This window comes from Convolutriloba macropyga, chromosome 6 (assembly GCF_964194025.1).
Source record: "Convolutriloba macropyga chromosome 6, txConMacr16.3, whole genome shotgun sequence".
NCBI classification, from domain to species: domain Eukaryota; kingdom Metazoa; phylum Xenacoelomorpha; order Acoela; family Convolutidae; genus Convolutriloba; species Convolutriloba macropyga.
In genome coordinates, this window is record NC_134473.1 from 63,923,160 (window position 1) to 63,947,452 (window position 24,293).

Genomic DNA, 24,293 nt, shown 5'->3' on the forward strand with positions numbered 1-24,293 from the left:
ACGAGTTGGTTGTTCCCGCAACTTAAAACTGATATAAAACTTTGCAAACTGTCTAGAACAATGTAATTGAATCCTCATATACATTCTCTTACACAGCATATTGTATGTACTTAGAATATGTATTCAGAACACTGTTAATAGATTTTGAAAATATTGGGCTTCCTTTCATTTTTAAGGTTTTTCTCGGTCTTGGCCGCATTAGATTTGCGTAGTTTAACGAAGTAAATTGTTTTTTTTTTACTGGAGTGTGAGATATGATTTGAGTAAAGCCGCACTTCGAATCATCTCTAGAGTCATTATTCCATGTTTTATTAACTATCTTTACCTTCGTTTCACGTTTCCCATTTACGAAAGTCACGGATTTCATGCTTGACTTCCGATTGGCGTTTCTCTCTGTTCCAAATGAAGGGCATTCAGAAATGTTTGATCAAATTTTATTCAATTTAATTTTTGCGCTCAATCTCAAAAAATAGGATTCATTGATGAAGGTCACGATAAAAATCGTCTTTTAAGTTATAAGAGTTAAATGCAGCGAAATATCAAAACGGAAGCGTTAACCGTGTTGAATTACCCAGTTTATAAGTTGAATTAAAAAAAAACTGTGCAATCTGGGTGAATTGCCTTTCCAATTTAGAACAGTTGGCCAATTAAAGAAGCCGACAATTCCCATCTTTTGTTTTTGTTCCAATCGTCCACGAAATGGGCGGTCGACTCGCCGCCAGTTTGCTATTTTTGTTTTTAATAAGTAAATTTTGGCCAATTGATACATTTTGAGGACAGATACAAAAGCGGAATCGTTAAAACCCTTGAAAAACTGAATCCGTCCTGAAGAGAGTTGCATTTTTGAGTTCATTTAACAAAGAGGAAACGTGCTTCGGATTTTCCAAAACTTTTGCACATTTCTTGTCCTTTTGCGCTTCATGTACGCCTATTCAAATGAATGATCAAATAGTTAATAGATTAATAATGATTGCACTAGCTTAGTTTTCAAGCAAGATGTGCTCAAACAGCATGACATTCACAGAAAAATCTTTTAAAATTGAGCAGAAGTTATTACTGTTCCAACATTTTTTTTAAGTTGAGGGAATATACGCGTGGCTGGCTTCATTTTTCTTTAGCCAATTTTTCACTTTTTGTTTTAGAGATCTGCATTGAAAGTTAAGATAAACAGAGAGAAAAATTTGGAGTAAATTTAGTTTGGTTAAATAGAGTTTCTTCAGCAATTCTTTACAGATTCAAGATCAAAAATTAACAATTTAATCTAGATGACCGAAAATTTACCAAAAAAAGAAATGCATTCTGTTTTTTTCTTGAAAAATTTTGTTTATAGAACATTTCTATACGTCTTCCTGTTTTCTGCTGGTTAAAAATTATTACACAAAACATTTTCACTGCATTTTCACAAACCATTTTTTCATCTCATCAAATTGAAGACTTCAGGAAATTTAGAGCTCTCTAAATAGCAAAAATCAACACCCAAAATGTAAAATTTAATGTAGAAAAATGTATTCTTTTCTAAATTATGGAGTTGTTTTTGCAAAAAAAATGCTTATCAATTCATCACAACTAACCATTTCAGTTTTTTCAGAACCTTGAAGTTAAAAATCGGTTTCATCAATTGAGCATCAAGTCAACCACCCTCTTTATCGAAAAAAGAAGGAAATCTTATTTTTTATTTGTATTCTTTATTATGTCAGAGCAGATAGTTCAACGTAATCTCCTGTAGTATAATGAAAGACAGATCAATTTGATAGATAGAGAGTTTATTAATTGCCAGGTTGAAAAATTCAAAACATCAGAATTCAAAACATCTTTTCTAGCCTTTGAGTGCTTCTGAAAATAGAGAAACCAAGTTGTTTGACGATTGTCAACCTCATCAAATGAGAAACAAAAATTTCTTTTCAAAGAAGAACAAATTCTCTAATTCATTTCTTTTTCAGTTCACAAAAAATTTATTAACATTTTTTTAGTTCTGTAAAAAAGAACACTTAATTAAAAAATTGTCAAAACTTTTACAAGTTAGAAACTTTCATTGAGTTAGAAAAATTTATCTAAATATTGCAGTTGAACAATGTTCAAATCCAAAAATTATTTTCTAAATCTAGCATATAACACATCTGCGAGACTTTTTCAAAAAGAGAAACAGGCCGATTATGCACATGAAACATCAAAATATTTCGAAAAACTTCATAAAATTCAGTTCAGATTTGAGTCGCTAGAGTTACGCCTATCAATACAATTGCCGTCACACCCTAAATTTCTAGGGAAACAATCAGGATATTAATGAACGGTGACAAACATTGCGTTAAGATCAGAGGCCAAAAAGAAAATTAAAACAATTTTTCGGGCGGGAACTGTATTTGTGCGTTTTTTGCATGTGTGTGTTTGCCTGTATGAGTGTGTATATGGCTGTGCGTGTTTGTAACGTGTGTTCTGTGTGTGTGAGAGAGCGAGAGCCAGAGAAAAGAATTGGCGTGAGAGAAATAGTACCTTCAATTGTTAGACACAAATAGAGGCAGAGCGCAAAAACTGTCAGAAACCATGAAAAATTAGATCAACTTATTATTTGAAAGAAACTGCGTCTTTAAATTTGCCCAATATCAAGAATTTGTGTAGTTAAATTTCGCTGATAACCCGTCTGCGAGATTTTGAAAAATTGTTTGCTTTTTGAAAAAAATGTTTCGAAAAATTTCAAAAAGTTTGTTTCAGATATTAGTGTCATTTTTACTATTTAGGATACAATTGCCTCCAGTAGTACAGACCTATTTTTCCAGAAAAAATAATCAAGACATAAACTAACGGCGACGAACTTTGAGCCAAAAGAAATTTACAACTATTCTTTGTTAGCGAGGACTGTATTTGTGTGTGCACACTTCTGTGGGTGTGTGTACGGGTGTGCTTTTTTGTAGTGTGTGTATTATATGCATGTCAAATAAGAGAGAAAGATTTAGTTGGAGAGATAATTCCATCAAATACTAGACACAAATAAAGACAGATAAAAACTCTCAGATAACAAGAAAAAAAATACTTAATTTATGCTTGAAATGTGTCCAATACCAAATCTGTCTATTCAAATCTCGTCAATATCACGTCAGCGAGTATCTGAATTTTTTTGTCTCACTATCCTCATGAAACATCAAAAGCGACAAAACATTTTCAAAAAGCTAAATTTCAATTTCGTGATTTTTACGATTACCGATAGAATGGCCACATGATGTCAATGCCGAATTTTCTAGAAAAAACAATCAAGACAAAGTGATGAACCTTGAGAAAAGATGACAGGCCAAAAAAAATTCTAGTTTTTTCGGTTTGCATTTGTTCGTTTGTTTGTACGGGTGTATATAAACAACGTCGTGTATGTAAACCGACTATTTTTTGTGCGTAAGAGAGAGGTAGAGAGAGAAAAACGGGGAATTAGTCTGAGATAGTTATTTCCATTAAATATTGGCAACAAAAAGAGGCAGAGTGCAAACACTGTCAGAAATTATGACAAATTAGAGAAATTCCATTATAAGAGAAATCCAAAACTGTGTTTGTACGTCCTGTCAGTGACAGGTCTACGAGATTTTACAAAGTTAATATTCCCATTGTGCTCATGAAATATCAAAACTGAAAAATACTGCAAACTTCAAAATTTTTCAAAATATAGTGTCAAAATTACAGTTAGGGATATAATTGCTGTAAAAAGTCCACGCCTAGTTTTTTAGAACCCGTAAATCAAAGAACCCCTGAATGAACAGTGAGCAATCTTGCGTATTGACAAATTACCAAAGAGGAAAAATGAGTTTTTGGTGGTCGGCTTTATTTGTTTTTGTAATGTGTGGTGTTTGTATGGTCTTTCGGTGTTCGTGTGGTTCAAATTTTACTAAATATCTGTTTCTACAATTGGCTGAATAGTTTGCGTTTTTGTCTGCTAAAATACGGCACAGACTTGCACGAGCCGTGTTGTTATAAATTCTTACTTGAGATGTTGGCAAGATGTTACAGCAATTTCGCATTGATTTTGTTTCAATTCAATGTTGAGAGAAAACGTTACAGACAAAATTTCAAGAAAAAACATCCGTATTCAAATTGATAACGTTTGGATCCGACTTCAATCTTTTTTGACATCAACGGGATCGACAGTTGTAGTGTTGTAGCTTTCATAGGTTATGCAAAAATATACGAACCCGTTGATTGATTATGAATTTATTGAAAAGGAAATAAAGAATACGAATTTGTTCGCACTTTTCAGAACTTTTCAAAAATTTTAGGTCTTAGCCTGCTCTTTAGGATTTTCTTCATTTCTAACTTGCATTCAAGTGTAATTTTTATTTCAAGTTTAAATGATTGATCACAAAAATCACAATAAATGTAGTACCTATTTAGACAAATAAAGCCGATGCATATTTAGGCAAATAGCCGTTTACGAAGCGTGAAAAGATCCAGAATGTGAAAAGCATTGAGCAATTAAAAATTTTTTCTTCGAGGTACCATTTTTCAACTCTCCACAGAAAATATTGATCGCACTATGTTGACTACCAAAAAAGAGGACAGTTCGAAATGATGGCATAATTACCAAAACTGTCAAACTCTCAGCTGTTAAACGCTTAAACTTTTCCTAACCTTGTCAGATATTGTCACTGAAGGCTAAAACAGTTCGCATCATCCCGATTTCTCATCGGCTAAAATAAAACCAATTCAAATACTGCGACACAGAAAACGGCCACTTTCATGCAATCAGTTTTTGGTCGAACTCTACAATTTTCGAAAAGTCATAGCTTAAAATGCCCTGTTTTACCCAAAAGTATGGATTTATATCACATGGCAGTTTGTTTTCAGCCACCAACTCATCAACTCACGCACTTCTAAGGCTGGTACAATGAAATTGCTCTTCATTGGACAAAACTGCCTTAAATTCCTGCTTCATAGAGTTCAATTGGTTACCATTGATCAGCGTATTTTACAACACGAACCAGAACGATATAAATTTTGGTAGTAGCTTAGTTTGCTAAAAAGTCGCTTAGAAAGACAACTGAAGTATGTTGAACTGGGATCTCCTCCAATAAAGTAAAACATCATTTGGTGTTCCTCGGAGATGAGTTTTGTTGCCCTTGTTTCTTTTATATAGAATTAAAAGAACTGGAAGCTGTTTTTTCTGAAAATCACACAATATTGACCATAAATAATAGCGAGAATAAAGTTTACAAAAATATGAACAAGTATGTGGTACGACACATTGGATCCCATTTTGGAGAAAAGACATGCTCTTTTTCTATGAAACCTATGCTATAATTGAATATAGAGCAAGTGTGCATAATGTTTTACGCTAATAGCACAGACGCATGTTATGCGCCTCATATTTTTGACGGTACTATGACTCTGTTCACGATATGCGCAAAAAAACTTGATCCATTCATGAAACTATTGCTATTGTTTATTGTTCATGTCGGTTAGGATCAGTTCGGTGAAAAATTTGCTGTAAGGCTCACAAGTTTATATAATTATTTTTTGTGGACTAATAAGAGGCCATCTCACAATGTGCAAAAAAGAGAACTATTACTTTAAAACATCTTAGAGAATTTTAAATTAGACCTCTTATACTCAATAACGAACTATTTTTTTTGCTGACAGCCTCGCTATATTGTTTTCGTATATGGCGGTACACCTGGGTATTCTCTGGTACACCTACTCAGTTGCACCGCTCGCATAGAGTATCATTTCCAGGCATTCAAGTGTTTAAGGTACTGTTCTATATGGCACTGGTAAGCAAACATATTTGCACCAATAATTGTTCCGACCCCACTTGTGGGGGAAGGAACTATATACTCAAATGGGTTTTTTTTTTTTTGTTCAGTGAATTTTGGCCGATCGATATATTCGTCGTAGAGAAATGTGAGTGGTATCATTAAAAAGCTGGTCCAGCGTAGAATTCAAAAGTAAAAAGATTTTTTTGAATTTCGTTTTTTTCGAGGAGTTATCGAGGATTGAAGTTTTGTGTGAACAATGGGATCTTTAGCATGATTGTTCACTTTTAGTACAATTTTCTTCAAACTAAGATCTTTTTTACGAAAACATTAATTCAAATTTCTATAAAAAGAATAAATTTTGAGTTCGTAAAAGTTGAATGCAAGGCGATAGAAAGACTAGTTCTGGTCTCATAGGGAAGTTCACTATCAAAAAAAAATCGAACTCTAATTGAGAGCCCTTTTTTTAATAAAACTTTTCTCTTTTTTGCTTTTTTAAGTCACCTAGAGACAAGTCACATTTTATATCGACGTTCTATTAATGACAAAACTCCTTTATAGTCGAATGAAGCGCAATGAACAAAAAACGTCGTTTTCAAGGAATTGCTCATGTTTTTTTTTGGCTTCGATTCTGAGTTTTCGTAATTTTGAATGAAATTTTGAATTTCTTTTTGAAGTTTTACTATTTTTTTTGGAGTCCTATGGTAGGGATTCATTGACTAACAGTGCAATATGTTCCATAATGAGCATTAAGTGAACATGTCTATTTCATTGAGGGGGCGGCTAATGGCTGTTAAGACTTAAAAAATAATTTTTCGAATTTTTTTTTGAATATTAAAGAATCATAATCTTATTATAGTGAATTGTAAGTCAGTCCAGGGGTGAGAGCACCCTCTTCCTTCCTACTGCAACCAAAATTAAACTGGTTAGCGGTTTTATCTTCTATCTATTGGTTATATGACTTCAATGACAAAAAATTTCAATTTTTTAAAATTTTTTTTGGATTTTTACGTATTATTGGTTACTTTTGAAATCTTATCACATTATCCAAATAATGACAGTTCCCATTAGCTTAAAAACGATGTTCTGTGGATGACCAATAAAAATTTTAAACAAAAATTTATCGTTTAAATGGCTTCGACACGTTCTTCTTGCACTTTTCTACTGATTTTTTGGTTTTCTGTTTTTTTTGTTGTTTTAATAGTCATTATACTTACTGTGATCTCATAATGAATACCTATGCATGACAAACATAAATGTACTGCCACCGGGGCATCTTTGAGCGTTTTTATTGACTTCCGTTGAAAGCTATTGAATTTAATGTCTGTTAAAATAAAAATCATTTTTCGAAAATTTTATTTGAACAATAACAATTCCTAAATTTTTCTTGAACTGTTAGTGAGTTTCAGTATTGACTGGACCCACTTGCTTTTTACTGCGACTAAAAATATTCTGTTTAGCTGTTTTATCTTCTAGCTATTGGTTATATGACTTCAATGACAAAGAATTTTTTTAAATTTTTTTTTTGGATTTTTTGAATTATTGGTCACTTTTGAACTCTTTATCACATTATCCAAAGATTATTGTAATCCAATTGGCTTAGAGAGGACGTTCAGTGGATCACAGAGAAAGTTTTCAGAGAATAGCTAATGGTTTAATTGTCTTCGACACTTTCTTCTCGCATTTTTCTACTGAATTTTAGTTTTTGCTGTTTTTGTTATTGTTTTCTGTCATAAGACTTATTGTGATGTCTTTTTAACTATCTATGCATGACAGACATCATTTTCCTCCCTATGGGTTATATCTGAGCATCGTCATTGAGCTCCGATGAAAGATTGAGTTTACTGGCTGTTAAGGGTTTAAAAATAATTTTTCGAAACTTTTTTGAAATTCAACCATTCCTAATTTTTTTTCGTGAATACTCTTGGTCATTGTTGGTTCTAACAGAATCCATTTCCGTTCTACTATAGCCAAAATTAATCTGGTTAGCGGTTTTATCTTCTACCTATTAGTTTTAAAACATCAATGCCACGAGAATTCATATTTTTTTTGGGTACTTTATTTTGTTTTTCGATCCTTTTGAAATCTTATCACATCATCTTACTGCTGAGAGTCCCTATTGGTTTAGGGAAGAAGTTCAACGGATCATAAATAAAGTTTTCAGGGAAGAGCTTATGATTTGAGTTGCTTCGACATTTTCTTCAGGCACTTTTCTACTGAATTTGTGGTTTTTGCCTCTCTCTGTTGTTGTTTTCATAGTCATTAACTTGTTGTAAGGTCTTATTGATGAAATACGATTGGCAAAAAAACTTATTGTCCCCTCGAGGCATCATTTATTGTATATACTGGCTTCCGTTGAAGGTTAATGAATTTAATGGCGTTGATAATACGTGTTTTCCCGCAATTTTCGTGCGTCTAATGTATTTGTTTATATTTGTTGATTTTTTGAAATTATATTGATAAAAAAGGTTTTCCCATTGCTCCTGAAAAATTAATTTAAAATTGAAGAGTGTTTAGTGAAAAGTTCATTTTTTTAATGCCTTCGACCCTTTTGTCGCTCAATTTTTTTTCCTGAATTCGCTGTTTTTGTTCTTTAGGTAGCCGTAAATTGCTCACAGATCTCATAGGCTTGTAATTGAGGACTGAATGAATGATGTTGCTCGAAACATTCAGTATATAGCGAATAGGTTCCTTTCGTCAAATTTAACTTCTATTCATCAATCAGATGTCCCATCGAATTTCGTGTATTTCAAGAAATAACATATATATTGATATTATGTGCCACTGTTGTTTCGTTTTTCTGAACGTTTATTGAATGGCCATTTTTTGCGTTTCTTTTTCTCCTCCTTCAGAACAATCGCGTAATAACAGATCCCAATGGTTTTTAAATGTGGCCCAAGTAAACTTATTTAATCTTTCAGTATAAATCCTTCAACTGAAATAGCAGAAATAACAACTGAATTAAAAATACATATTCAGATGATAGCTATTGATTTTAATGGTAGCAAAGGTTTGTGTTTTCGCAAATCGTTTGTAATTTTTTGAGTTTCTCTTTAGTTTGTTTCTATGGCATAGTCTGACCACAGACGGGTGCTTTTGGTTTTGTAATGACTTTTTAGTAATTTATCAAGGATTTTTTTATTAAAAACCAATGTTTTTTAAGATTTTTGAATTTTCTTGGTGCAAAAAATGTTGATTAATTTTTAAGTTTCGCCTCACTGTTCGTTCTTTTTGTCGGCTTGTTACCTAGTCTCGTTAAGAAAACTTTTCATCTGCTGTATAGTTAGTAAAAGGTAAACTTGTGTAGTTAAGGTTTTATCTGACTGCATTTTGACGTTGTTACCAGGTGCTTTTAAATTTAGATATTCATTTTTTGCCGCCAAAATTTTGTTGGTGCTATTTTTTTTCTAGTCTCTTCAATGTCAGGTCACGTTGGTGCTGTAATGAAGCATGGCATTAGTAATTCAATTAGTAGATAGAATGTGTAACGATTGTTTTAAACTCAAACATCTATTTTTGTTATCTCTTGATTTGGTTGACATTTTAGTCAAAAATGTAGATGAGCTCGGGTCGGAACATCATGTGCGAACGCACATTAACGAGCCGCCTTGTTAATTCTATGCGCAGCACAAAAAACTCGAATATAGATCACTGAGGATGTGATACTATGCAAAGGCTGACTAGGCAAAAGTTTCCCGAATTTCCCCAGCCTTATAGCTGTAAGCTATTTAGAATGAAGCGATAAACTTTTTTTTATTTTTGCCACTTTCTCACCTGTAACTGATGCGAAATACATTGCCGAGGCGTGCTAAAATTAAAAACAATTTCAGATTAGAGCATTATACATGTCGTTTGTTACGTTTTCATCTGAATAATTGAAAGGGACACTTGAGAACTTGAGCGTCATGTCGATTTTGAAGTACCGCCTTTGTTTTAATTGTTATTATCATAAATTCCACAAAAGGTTAATTTTTGCCTAATGAGTACAAAAGTTGCATTTACTTAATTAAGTCTTTTCACAATTTTCTCCGCTCGAGATCACTTTCAAACTATAGAAAAATCGGAAATGATCGAAGCGAACTATTTTTCCAAAAGAAACGGTTTTGCTGTTTAACACACTGAACTTTTTCATGCGAGTTATTTTTGCTTTAACTCACGTGTACAAAATTAAATCAAAACTTTTGGAGCCATTACATATCAAAAAGTGAAGGTTTTTTCAGTGACAAAATATTGCGAAAGAGCTACATCTTCCACAAAAAATTCAGCCAATTTAACAGATCATAGGAACTAAAAAAAACATGGACTAAGAATTATCTGAATCAAGCTGCATTTGCTGAAAAAAATACAAGCTACATCCCCCTACAGAAGTAGAGTTGGCCAGAAATTGAGGACCTGTCACGGCCTCGTAAAATATTGATATCACCAAGCGATAAAAAAATTGATTCTTGTTCAATGTTAAAACTTTGAGTGGGCAAAAATAATTAACATAACTAATGTGGGGCGAATTGCTCTCAAACGACTGACTGGCTTCGTCAGTAGTTAGCCATGGGGGGGGTGCACCAGTGGGTTGATGGGGGGCAACAGTGGGGGGGGGGGGGGTTCTTCAACCTCTACGAACCACCCTTCACACCATAAGTCTCCAAAACTGTTTCTGTAAATTGCATACTTGGAGACCAGTGAGCTGAAAGGCTCTAAGAGCACTTAATGCCCGCTGGGTACTACCTGTTTATCCCGTTTTCGAGGACAAAAAGTCAAATGGGTCAGACGAAAAATCGGTCAGGCAAAAAATTGCATAAATACCGACAGGACTAATATAATTGCTACATACTTTGTTTGATAGTAATTAAAAACGAGAAATATAATGCATAACTTAACCGACTAAGGTCGGGCGAATTGTTCTCAAAAAAACCGACTGGCTTCGGTAGAAGCCAGATGGGGCTTAGGGATGCCGGGGGGAGCAGAATGGCGGGGGTCAAGTAATGGTGGGAGGGGTAGAGTTATGGGAGAGCTGGACGAGAGGGGGGTCCAAATCACCGAGTAGGGGGGGGGGGTGTCGGGCGGTTGACTGTTGGGGCGCATGACTGAGGGGATCAAAATAATAATTTTAAGAACCTCGTCACACCCCAAATTTGTCTCCTAAAAACAGTTTCGGTGAATCGCATATCTGGAGACTAGTAATGCTTAAGGCTCTAAGAGAGCTGCTCGGTCACTTAATGCCCTCCGAGCGCTACCTGCTTATCCCGTTTTGAGGTCGAAAAGTCAATAATCCGACAAAAAATTGGTCGAGCTAAAAATCGCAGAATACACAGGACTAATATAATTGCTACGTCGTTTGAGAATAATTAATAATGGAGCCACAGAAAAGCCTTCAGCATTTTCATGATAATTACTTGAGCACTCATAACCCCTTAAAATGCATTCCTTAGTCATGCACAAATTGTACTTTCAAGGACGTGATTTATTTGCTGGAGTCAAGGACAAAACAGACCGCGAAATGTAGTATAATTAATTTATATGGAAATATTGAAGGAAAAACAATAACACATCCGGCAGTTATCCGGAAATAGCTGCGATAGATTTGTACGTCTGCAGTTTTAAAAAATCACTTTCGATTCTTTCAAACCACAATAAAACTAATAATATCTCCACTCAACTACCGCAGCTATTTTTATTATTTACAAAAGAGGAGTTGCGAAATTATTGCACTATGACTTCATTTATCATGTCTATTTCTCACGTGAAATGAGTCCATCCTTTCTTCAATTTCACCTCGGCAGATACTGCAATTGTACGGATTGCGTCGTCGGTTATTGGCGCTACTTCGAGGCGATGACATAGCTTTTTCGACTCTGAACTGCGCTGCAAATTTAGGATCACACTCCAGATGAACTAACCGTTCACATGACATGCAGCTGGCTAAGGAATCGTCTGCCACTGCCTTGGAGTCGAACACCTTAAGACAAATAGGACAGAATTCTCCCTTATTAAAGCTTTTAGAGCAATCCTCGCAGTGTCGCTGAAGGAACTTGCTAGGCTCTGATTTGTCTCTTGGTCGAGTGTACTCTTCTTTCCATTCGCCCGTATAGTTTCCTCCAAACCGCAAACAAGAGACACAGTCCCCACATATCTCACACACCCATCGCCCAGTCGGAATCTCATTCATACCTACGCAATATGAGTGATATCCACGGTCGCAGTTGTCACAAAACATCAGATTTTCTTCATCAGTCGCACTTTTGCAAGTCATGCACACTTTACACTCCATGCACTGCCAGTTGTACGTCATAATAACCGACACGATTGAATCGCTTAGTTCCAAACAGGTGGGGTGTCCAGCATTTGTGCATTGTGAGCAAGAGATCAGACTTTCCTCGTTGCCAAATTTGTTTTCAAGACTTCCTTTAAAGCATATGCCACAAAGCGAAGACAGTGAAGGAACGCCCTCTAAGCCTAAGTGGGTCATTGATGAAACGTCTTTGGCTAAATGTGAGTTTGATGCACCTCCACTCGATTTTCGTTTTGGGCTGCTACAAGCCCCATCTTCAACACCATTAGCGTCTGCAGACGCTCTTTTGGAAGATGTCGACCTTCTCGATTTTGAACTCCCCTTTGACGATCTTCCGCTAGATTGCGAGGTACTTGGTCCGCTATTAGTGGCATTTGAGGTGTTGAAATCGACATCAGTCGCAGCTTCGGTTTCGGAATCGGAGGAGTCTGGAAATACAGGATCACTTGTATCACTTCGCTCAATCACTCCAAGAGGGCCACAAGCAACAGATTTAAGGGGCAAATATTTTAGCTGATGTGGCGTATAACTCCGAAATGGCGGTAAAGCATTTGCTTTTTCAGCGCAAATAAGTTCTGAGAGCTTTCTATCATATTTCGGATAATCTCTTGGATAATGAATATTGAACGTTTGGAGATCAAAGTAAGCTGATCTTTTTGCTCTTCGCTCTTCATTCAATTGTGAATTCCACTTTGCTGTGTCTAGTAAGGCCTCTTTCATCAATTTCTGCATTTTTTCTCGATCCGATTTAATCGCCGTTACGTCATTTTTGGCCAGCAATGCTGCCTTCTCATCTGCCCTCTTCTGTTTCCAGAAAGCAACATACTTATTGTGAGCCTCAGGAAAATGAGTCTGCATTATATGGTGAGCATCATCTGCTTTCAACGCAGTCACTCCAAATATCTCCTCGTTGGCATTGATAATTTTCATATGTAATAAATAATGCCTTTCCTCTATATCTGCATTTCTTCGAAACAAGTCGGGGAACTTTCTCCTGAAGCTCGTGATGCCTAAATATTGTGCTAGTGGCTCTTGTAGAACATAATCTTCGCCATCCGCCAAAGGCCATCGATATTCGATTACAGTCTCAGGTCCAGGAAGACCACTAACATTAGTCACAGGTGCAGGCGTGAGGTTTAATTTAATGCTAGAAGAAGCTGGAGAAGTAACTGACTTGACTGGGCTACTTGTTGCACTACTTGCTGTGGATGACCATAAAGCAGAATCGGTTGAAACTATGTCGACATCACTTTTTTCGTCTGTTAGCATTTTAATCTGCGAAAAACGAACTCTTAAAGCAACACATACAAAACAATAATTGCAGCTATTACAGGAATTGGATAAAAATATTTAAGTCAACAAAAATATTACAGGAATAGCAAATTATCAACAGCTTAAACCGCACTAAAAACCACATTGAACTTCTTTATGATCTTAAAAAAAACGTTAATTTTTTCTCTGCTGCATTGATTAATAAATATATGAAAATTATAATTATAGCACGATAAAAAAAGTCCCTCCGAAGGCATTTGTAACATTACTGTTGACTTAAAGGGGTTCAGAGATCCGGGTTCGGATCCCTAAATGAAAAAGATCCGGGTTCGGATAATGAAGTTAGGTAGTCAATAGGAGTTAGACTCCAGTTAGGAAGTGGGACCAGCCATCATATGGCTCGAGCACACTAGCAATGAAATGGACATTTGACAATTTTGTCGACAACAATACAGAGGGGATACAATACGGTGTGATAATCTACGTTGTCTCAGTAAGTACTTTAACAGTAATGTAGAAGAAACTAATTTGTCAAATTAAAAGTAATTCTGATATTATCTAATAATTCTGATATCTTTCTTAACGATTAAAGTATTTATAGAAGTGATCGGGCCACGATTGGAGACAAAAATGCGCATTGAGGTACCCTTATTGCTGTAAAAAATACTCTGATACTGGAACAAATGAATTCAACTCTACCGAACTCATGTGTAGCGTGTAAAATTACCATTAATGACACTCAAGTACTTCTGTTATGCGTTCTACAATCCACCCATATCAAGCTCATATCGATACACGATAGAGGATTTCCAATTGCTCCTGAGAAACATTCCTAAAAACAAACCAATTGTTATCTGTGGAGACTTTAATTTCCCAGAAGCAAACTGGAAGACACTGTAAAGTCCCAACGAGACTGAAGACAAAGTCATCGAAATGTTTGAAGAAAAAGTGCTTCGACAAATTATCAACTTCCCGACATTAGGAAACATCTTGGATACTGCCTTCTATCAAAACTGTCATCTATCCGCTGAATTAGACACTTCTTTTAAATCTATCTACAATCTAACTGACCATGAAGCCATTCGTCTATCCTTAGAAAGCCCCGTTAATGAAACAAAACCATTATTACAAACTTTGAATTTTTGGAAATGCTGACTATGACGCTACAAACCTTGAAAAACCTTGTTGAAAAACCAATTCAAGGCAGTTTGTAACACCAACATCAACGAAATGAGCGAAGAATTCACAAGGTATCTCGACGAAATTTTCGATTTATTTCCCGAAAAGAACAAAAGTTAAAAGAGGATTGTCGGGTTAAAACTTTCTTAAGAATGTTTTCGAAATCTGAGTTCATCATCAGGTATTAAACAATACAAAATGCTAAAATGAAAAGCCAGAAAATAAAATGCAAATAACTAAAATCATTTAATCAAGGAAATTTAAAACGAATCTTTATTTATGTACAGTCGTATCTACAAAATTTTACATCTGAGTAAATATACACTTTCAATTTGATGTAGCAAAAGCATATCAACATGTTTTTAATAAGAAAACTACCTTAATTACCTTAAACTTACTTTGGTTTTGTTCAATTCTAAATTTGAAATTTTCGTTTCATAACGTGTCTTTCTTTCAAGTTCGAATTTCATCTCCCAAACTAAATTTTCAGTGTCAATTGTCGTTTGCGGTATTCGTCGCGCGTGTTGATGGCTGGTTTCAGTGTTCTTATATAGAGCGCCTCTAGTGTCACTAACATAGACTGGTTGCCGCACTGATCTAATATCTTCCACTTGAAAGCTGTTTTTTCACCGTTGCACTCAATTGCATGTATTCCCATTGGTGAGTCTGCATTGGCATGCTCTGCACTACTTGTGGTAATATGTCGGCATGTCTGCCCTACATAGTTGGATTCTACATATTGTAATACAAATTGTTGTTTCTCAGTGTTTTTCTGATGTTTTACGGCTACACCCGCGTTATATTCTTTTCTTTGTTCTATCATTCGCAGCTGTTTAATTGTGTCCTTGACTATATTCCCTAGCCAATGCCTAGGATATTGATTCCGTCCCAAATTGCTTCATTCTCTGTCAAGACTTCATGGAACGCTTCCCAATTGCTGGTGGCTCGGAACAGTGGGTGTATTGTTCGCTGTATTATGCTTTTCTTATGTTGAAGGGGTGCACAGCTACGATAGTTCAGAATGGTTCCAGTAACTGATGATTTTTGATACCATGTGCAAAAAATTGTCCCCTCCGATTTTACGTTAATTGACATGCCCAGAAACGACAAACTGTTTTTGTCATTCGTTGTTTCTAATATAAATTGAAGATTAGGATGGAGGTCAGTCATCATTTTCTTGGCAGAATGTGCACATCCAGAGCTGGTAATCCATGCTATCGTATTCTGTGTTACTGATTTGCTGACTTTTTGCATGGAACTATCTATTGCAAGTTTCAAACTCAACACCCCTTGAACGTGCTGCCACACGGTGTTCCCAATTGCGACAAGTGCTAAATTATGCGTTGGTTTTACATTTAGGTGTCTGTAATTTCAATTGTGGTTCCCACGATTTCATCCAAAGGTTAGCCAAAACCACTGCCAAGGATGCACCCATTGCCAAACCTTCTTTCTGACAGTACCAACTTTCATTGCATCTGAAATGGACTTTTGTGACGGCTAATTCCAGCAGACGTTTCATTGTTGTTCTAGGTATGTCTGGTTTATTGTCCCTAGCATACAGCAATCGCAGGGCAATGTTATTGGCTTACTTTACGGGAACGCTGGTGTATAAAATTTTTTTCATCGAATGATAAGATTTAATCGTCTTTTTCAAGTTTTACTTGCTCCAGAGTCTTTCGTGCGTCATTTGTGTTGGTTTCTATGTTTGCTCCTTCAATTTTTTGGAAAAAGGGTGTTAGAAACTTGTTGAATTTATGGTAACAACTTCCTGGGATAAGGAGAACAGGTCTCAGAGGGTTTTTTTGTGTACTTTAGCTAATCCATACAACCTTGCCGGTTGTGCTCCAGTGGACCTTAAAGTTTCGTAAACCTTAACCGGTATCTTCGGTGTTTTCCTCATGACCAAAAGTTCTTTGTTTAGGTCTTTTTCATTTTTCATTACGATATTATCACAACTCTTTTCTAGTTTTCTGAGCTGTTCGCAATATAATATTCTTTCCAGTTTTTCTGCGTACGTGCTCTTTTTCATAACACAAAATCCTACACCCTTATCAAAACGAACAGCAATAAGGGCTTGTCACGCAGATCTTTTTTCACTTTTGCTTATGCTCTATCTAAAGGTGTTTCTCTGAATTTTTTCGAGTACCATTTGGCTGCTGGTTCAATCTTGAACAAATTTTCACCTGGTACTTTGTTCTTGCGCTGATTCTTTATCAAACTGTCTATGTCCACCAAGAAATGCAACTCTTTAAATTTGTCCCTTATTGGATGCTTTGGACCAAAAGCGAGCAAATCCCTAACGAATCCTTGCAAAATGATATTATCGAGGGCCACTGCAGTCTTCTCATTAGATGATCTTAGCGGCTTGTCTTGCCTTTACGAAAGTTTGGCAAGTTCTTCCTGCATTCTTTGTTCAGAACTAACCACGTGGTTGCAAAATCGGTTGCTTAAAACAAAAATAACGGAGGGCAATAGGTGGTTATCTGAGTTCTTAAGGAGAATTTTCCGATTAGCAGCTCGCTTTTGGTCACATTTTTTATGCGTGTCAGCTGCCGTGGCAATTTCCGTCCTTAGCAATTTTAGTTGAAAACTATGCACCGCTTGATCCAAAGAAAATCTGTTTTTGGAACAAGAAACCCGGTAAAAAAAAATCGGTATTATATCTGTGCTAAGGCATGTTTTAAGAAAATTTATTCTGCACCTGCTACTTTCATACTTACAAACATTGCTTTCATAGTCCAAGTATGGTTTCCAAAAGTCTCTTTTTTGCAAAATTTTTCTCAACCAACATCTCGGCAGTTTAAGCATAGCTGAAGGTTTGTGAAAGACCTCCGGTGAGGAAAATCCAAGAGATGCTATCGCTTTTCACTGAGCGTTTGCTTTTTCCTTGCTCAAGTTGATTTTTGCACAGTTTCTTTTTCTCCATGTTCTTTTTCAGCAGTTTCCATAGATTAGATTGATGTTTTAACACTAACCCCCAATGATTTCAGCCCAATTTTGGGGTCCTGATGTAGTTGGAAGTATCTGCTGATGGTATTATTGTTCTTTTGCCTCCGTCTGGACACCAAACGTTTGGTTGACTGAATCACTAAAATTCCCGAATTTAACAGCTGTTCTAAAATGTTTTCTGCTCCATACCTTTGACAGTAAACTATCGCCTTGATTCTATCCGAATGACGTTGTAAAAAGGCAACCAATTCATCTACATCACACGGCTTACTGTCGTTTGTTCGTTTTTCAGGGGTGATGTAGTTGTTCAAAGTGTTCAAAATCGGGAAATCACTGCGGTCTTTCAATTGACCTTTGTCGCAGGCGTTTTTTATGTTTTTTCAGCGTTTCTGGATTTCGGGTTGAACTAAAGACCCAAAATGGCCGTCACCGAGAGGAGAAACAGTTTTCGACGTTTGCTGTTTTTAGGCTTTAATGCATGGGAAAGCGAACTTGCCGCCAGCATATGCCCCATTCTCCAATCTGTAAAAGTTCCATGTTGATCTAGCTAAAATGACATGAAAAACACAACGTGCCCCTTCCTGGGCTTCGGCTTGATGAATTGTCAGATTTGATCAAAATTTAAAAAAGGATTGTCAATTTAAAACTTTCTAACGAACGTTTTCGAACTCTAAATCACCATCAGGTTACAAACAAAATAAAATGCTAAAATGAAAAACCAGAAAAAAATGCAAATCACTAAAATCACTTATTCAAGGAAATTTAAAACGAATTTTTACATATGTAAAGTCGTATCTACAAAATTTTACATCTGAGTAAATATAAATTTTTGATTTGATGTAGCAGATGCATATCAACATGCTTTTTAATTAAAAAAACCCACATAAATTACCTTAATATTTTTTTGATTTGTTCAATTTTAATTTTGAGGTTTTCGTTTCATAACGTGTCTTCCTTTCAAGTTGGAGTTTCATCTCCCAAACTAAGCTTCTTCCATCCTAAAAGAACAAGGCATAGACGATCACTGCCACCTTGGATTTCTTGCGGTACTTCAAATATGAATAAAAAGCTAAGCACACAGAGACGTTTATTGGAGAATAAATCAACATCTTACAGAAAACAATTGGCTTTAAAACTGGAAAACCAAGTCACTGATTCAGCTGAAGAAGACAAAGTTGTGTACCAAGAGTAATTACTAGGATCGAGAAATACAGACAGAATTTTTAAACCTCTGAAAAGCCTAAACAAAACTGCCTGCGTGCCCAAAGTCTTGATGAATGATACCAATCAAAGTTCACTTCGATGCGAACAAGTAAATATGCTGGATAAATGTTTTCACTCCGTGTTCTCCCCTAAAAATAATTTCAGTTTGAAAAATTTTGAAGTACAGAAGCCCTCTATTACAAATTATGACATCTCGAAAATTACAATCAGAAATATAATAGATGATATTGATGCCACAAAATCCAGACGACCAAACGAAATACCTCCGCCGGGTTTTAACGCTAAGACTCGCAAGAATCTCTGCAACATCATGCATTCAATCCTTCAGAATATGAAGAGGCTGCGAAAAATACCCGACAGCTGGAAATTTGCTGCCATAACGCAAATTTTCAAGAAAGGAGACCCAAGAAAATTTGAAAACTACCGGCCTGTCTCATTATTGAACAATGATAGCAAGCTTCTTGAAAAATGTTTATAAATTGCATTGTACAATCATTTTCGAAAGTTCCTAATGAAGAGTCAAGATGTTTTTGTCAGGAATATCTGTGCAAACAAAGATGCTGCTGTTTCTCAAAATAATTTATGAAGCTCTTGATCACGACTCTCACTCAGAGATAATTGCTTTCTACACTGACTTCTCATAAGCTTTTGACAAAGTACCACATTATGAAATAATTCACAAGTTGATTGACATTGGAGTTGGTGGATGGATGTTTGCTTGAAATACTAATCGACAATTTGAAAGATCGACGACAGTTTGTGCGTGTGGACAATATAAGTTTGAAGATACTCGATATAACAAGCGGGGTACCACAGCGGTCGTTCCTGGGCCCATTACTGTTCTGTATATTTTTTAACAATCTTCCAGATGTTCTGATTTTTTCTGAGCTTTTTCTTAGCTGATGATCTTAAGATTTTGGCTGTGCAAAGAAGCTACTGGGAAGTTCAAGATGATCTAAATGGTATTGAGAACTGGGTAATCCAAAATAAAATGGAGCTGGCAATAGACAAGTGTGCATATCTGAAATGCAGAGGTAGGGACCAGCAGTACCAATTGACGGGAAAGGAATTGGTAAATTTGCGACTGTCAAAGATCTTGGTATTCACGTGGCCGCTGATGTATCGTAGAAACAACATAATGAAGAAAGAATGAAGAAAGCAGAGAAAGTTTTGCACATGCTTAAGCAAAATATTGCAATTAAAGTAAACACGTTTGTGAAATCGGCATTATATAGGTCCTTTATTTTGCCTGTACCGTTGTATCGTTTTATGTGCTTCACTGCAGGAAGAACTGAAATTCAAATTCTGGAAAAGTTTCAGAAAAAAATTACTCAATTGGAAAACGAGAAATAAAGATACAGAATACAAAAGTCACTTTTGACTATTAAACATATTGCCACTACCAATGTTTATCCAGCTTAACGATCTATTACTAGTTTCAAAAGCTATGAGTGAAGAGAACTAGCGGCATCGAACTACCAGAAATACATACGAAAGAAACAAGGAACAAAAAAATTTTCAAAATGACAAAAACTCGAACAGAGAAAGCGCGCAGCGAATTCACCTTTAAAGCCTGTCGAATTTCAAACCGCCTAAAAAATTTTGATAAATTTGAGAACCAGTTGCATTAAAGAACCGAATATGTTGAACAATGTGGAATTTTTTCGAGAAGAAATTTTCTGAGCGAAATAATTATTTGCATCTGGCAATTGTTCTGCGATTGCCAAAGCTGTAGAAATTACTAGACATTATTTTGATTTGATGACTGGGACTTTAGACCCTTCAGCACAACTGTAAATCCCCAGCAATAACAACAACAACAACAATATTAAAAACAAAAGTTTCCGAACTTTACCTTCATTTTGTAGTTAAAAATTTTTTTTAGGACAAAATGAATGTATTTACCTTTGTCTGAGACAGATTAATCAATTGTAAGTTTAATCTTAAAAAATTAAATAGAAAAATTTAAATATATTGAGCCTATATACAACTCATATTCACATCTGTTATCAATCGATCTTGGCCATGTATTTGTGTTTCTAGGGTAATTCCGAATTTGCCCTAACCCTAAGTATCCGTCTTAATGGGGATTTGCAAATTTCGTTTTGTCAAGCACAAAATATTTTTTGCCCTATTTATATTTTCCCTAGTCAAAATTATGATTTGAACTAATATTTTAGCGTGATTTCTCGCCCCCTATATTCATCGCTTGTGTTTAGTCCCAGCTTCAAATTGCTGATGTTTATAGCTTCGATGGTCATGAGTTTCTTTACTGTGCGACTGGCATCTGGAGTTTGCGATTCAAGGTCATTCAACGACCCACAATTAACAAGCTGTTGAGCATTATTTGAATCCTTTGATGTTCTGATATCTTGGTGGTAACATGCCAGCTTATCCGCCCAACATAGATGGATCCGCATCCATTACACTACATTTAACAGTAATCGGGGGGCTTGAAAGTTGTCGTAAGGGGCAAGTTGAAACGTAACCAAAACATAAATAGGATGGCTCGCATGAGTCTGTGCGTAGCACAGAATAGTCCAAAATACCTCTCAAGCTTTCAGACACAGCTTTCAAATTCTGCTAGATAAACAGTTCGGATTTATCGGAAAGCCACGTATACGGATAAATTTACTTGAACTCTATTAAACAAAAAAATACGCTTCGCAGACAAAAAAGAAAACCCATTAACACATTCAAGAAAGATAAGTACTACAATTCGAAAGACACAGACTCAGAAAAACCAAATTAACATACACACATACCACACACATATAAACAGAAATACCAACCCACAAATAGAAAGAATAACCACAAAAAACATTTTTTTTGTTTTTTTGGCAATTTGTAAATAATAAAGATTCTTCAATGTTAATACAGGTGTTCGTTTATTTCAGGAAAAACTCCATGCGTACTTTTTGCAGCATTTGTGTTGGTGAATGCAATTCCGACACTAAATTTTGAAAGTTAACTTCTTGAACTTTCAAAAACTTTGCCAACTTTGAGATTTCATGAGCAATATGGACTTTTAGTTTTTTAAAATCTCACAGATTAGTCATCACCGAAATTTGAAAGCTCACAGCTTTTGTTTTGGATCAAATCGAAGCAGCAGTTTGTGGCAAATATTAATTAATATTTCTAATTGAGTCATGACTTCTGCCAGTTTTTACACTCTGCCTCTGGTTTTTAAAAGACCCAACCCTCTCACACTTCATTCACATACCAGCGCTCTCTGTTTCTCTCTCCTTCTCATACACACATACAATTACACAAACGCATACACATATATACACCAACAGAACTTCCTACTCACAAACAAACAAAAACAACGCCAACGCAAAAAAACACATTGAAAATTTTATTTTTGATGTACTCAAGGTTTGTTTCATTTCATTAAAGTCCTGATTGGGTTCTTCTGAAAGACTAGGCATTGATTTAGCAGGCAACTGTATCGGTAAAAGTAAAATTGAGACAAAATCTGAGCAAAACATTTCGAAGTTTTTGGAAACATTTTGGGGATTATTTGGAAATTTCATGAGCATAAGGGGACGTTCAAATTTTAAAATGACGTGTTGTCATCGAGTTTTAAAGCACACAGTTCAAGTACTGGACTTTTCAAAATTTGCAACTTTTAGCGAATAAGTTATATTTCTAAGCTCTCATGATTTCTGACAATTTTTGAACTCTATTCGTAACTAAATTTAAGAGAGCAAACACCTCACACAAATTATTTTTCCAGCTCGCGCGCCCTTAAACAAACACGCACACATTCCACACGCATGACATGCACAAAAATACACACACTCAAACAGGTGCCCAATCACACACACGCAAACATACAAATACAAACGCCGACACCAGAAAACAGTTTTTAAATTTTGTTTGGCATATGATCGTTACTCATGGTCCGTTACCGTTCAGATAACTCTTGCGCTTGTTCTCTAAAAAATATGGAAATGAATTTCTCGGGTCAATTGCATTGGTAATTTCAAAATTGAAACTAAATTTAGGAAGAAAAATTTTTTCGAAGTATTTTATCCTCTTCAATACGAGCAAAATAGAACTAATCGTCCTTCAACATTTCGCAGAACTATCAGCAGCAAGATTTAAGAAATATACATTTGATTTTGAATACATTTGGAGCAGCAAATTGTGGCAAATTTTAAGTAAGTTTTCAAATTTTTTTTCAGACAGATTTTGCACTATAACACTTAAAAGTCTAGATGCCGATCAAACAAGACATTAAGGGTGGTAGCATGTTTAGAGTTTCCTTGTTGTTTACATCACTCTGAGATCCGTTATTTTCTGTAATTTTTAAGTCTGATGATGAGTTAGACTTTAGAATGTAGAAAAAAGTGGACATCTCTCTCAGGCTTAGCTAAGTTTTTGATTTAGTTTCTATTGCTGATTTCGTGGTTCATTTAGGGTAATCTAAAATCTTTCATATTGTCTGATTTACAATGCATGACTTAAAATTTTCAACACTAATGATTTTGCGACATATGTTATTGTTGATATTTATGGTTTAATTTAAACATTGTCAGTTGCTGGCAGATCGCAAAAGCTTATGGATAGTACCCTCCAAAATTTATGCCGGAATCGTGCGCAGATACGTATGTTCAGAATTGTTCACCATTTTGTCGGCGTTTCGGATCACACGAGACTTTTCTTTGTTCGTCAACGTAGACTGCGATATACAGAAAACCTAGTTCTCGTTACTCATTCATTTTTCATACTGAGGATTCCATATTTTTGTGCAAACTGTTTCCTAGTCTCAGCAAATTATTGCGTTCCTTTTTCCGTGGATGATGTCATCTTCATAAATTTGAAATAGTTTGAATTTCTCAGTTTGGTTATCACTTGGTGGATTTCCACAATGAACAATTTCCAAACAACATGCACTTTTTTTTCATATTGCTCTTTGCTTAAGTTTTGATATTACATGTGACACAATTTCTTACACTATCTCATTCGAGGGCCTTGCTATTCCAATCTACTTTTTAGGACAAGGCCAGTCGGGGCAGTTTTGAATTCGACGTGTATGGTTCCCAGAGCTAATCTCATTCTGAGCACTTAGTTTTTTCCTTCAGAATTTCAGAATTGTCATTCACATATTCTCCAAGAAAATTGTCATTGAGTTCCCTATTGTCGAAACTTTTTACGACGGTGGTACCGATAACCATTAGTTTTAAAAATAAACTTTTGTGAATTTCAGTTTGAGTAGGTGCTTAAGTAATGATCTTTCAGTATCGAGAGGCCTATCACTGGGGTAATTACATCACAAATGTGATGGTTTCTGAGACGGGAACAATAATATATTAACATTTAAAACTCGAGTGAAACATTTTGCTCATTCGCCTCCAGCTCAAGAGTTTCAATTTTCGTTAGGCTATCATACTCGAGTTTTGATGTTAGCTCCCGGTACCTTTTTAAAAAAGGAATAAAAAAATGTTTAAATTGTGTTGAGCCGTATTTTTCCGAAAAAGATACTCGGATTTCATAGAGAGAGAGAGAGAGAGAGAGAGAGAGAGAGAGATCCCATAAACTGTGTTGACAGTATCACATAGCGAAAGATCCTGCAAACATATCCGGCAATTTTTGAAGCAAATAAGTTGTACTATTTGATGGATTTGCAATATTTTTTTGGTACTGTAGTT

General features: G+C 35.5%; 1 protein-coding gene across 1 annotated transcript; it reads right to left on the bottom strand.

Moving 5' to 3' along the window:
* Window positions 1–11,213: 11,213 nt before the first annotated feature.
* LOC142341133 (PHD finger protein 10-like) lies at window positions 11,214–14,379 on the bottom strand. The gene is made up of 2 exons (XM_075392025.1): window positions 14,356–14,379; window positions 11,214–13,287 (listed from the first exon to the last, which is right to left on the bottom strand). The coding sequence occupies exons 1-2, from the start codon at window positions 14,356–14,358 to the stop codon at window positions 11,440–11,442; spliced, it is 1,851 nt and encodes a 616-aa protein (XP_075248140.1). The 5' UTR covers window positions 14,359–14,379; the 3' UTR covers window positions 11,214–11,439.
* Window positions 14,380–24,293: the final 9,914 nt, after the last annotated feature.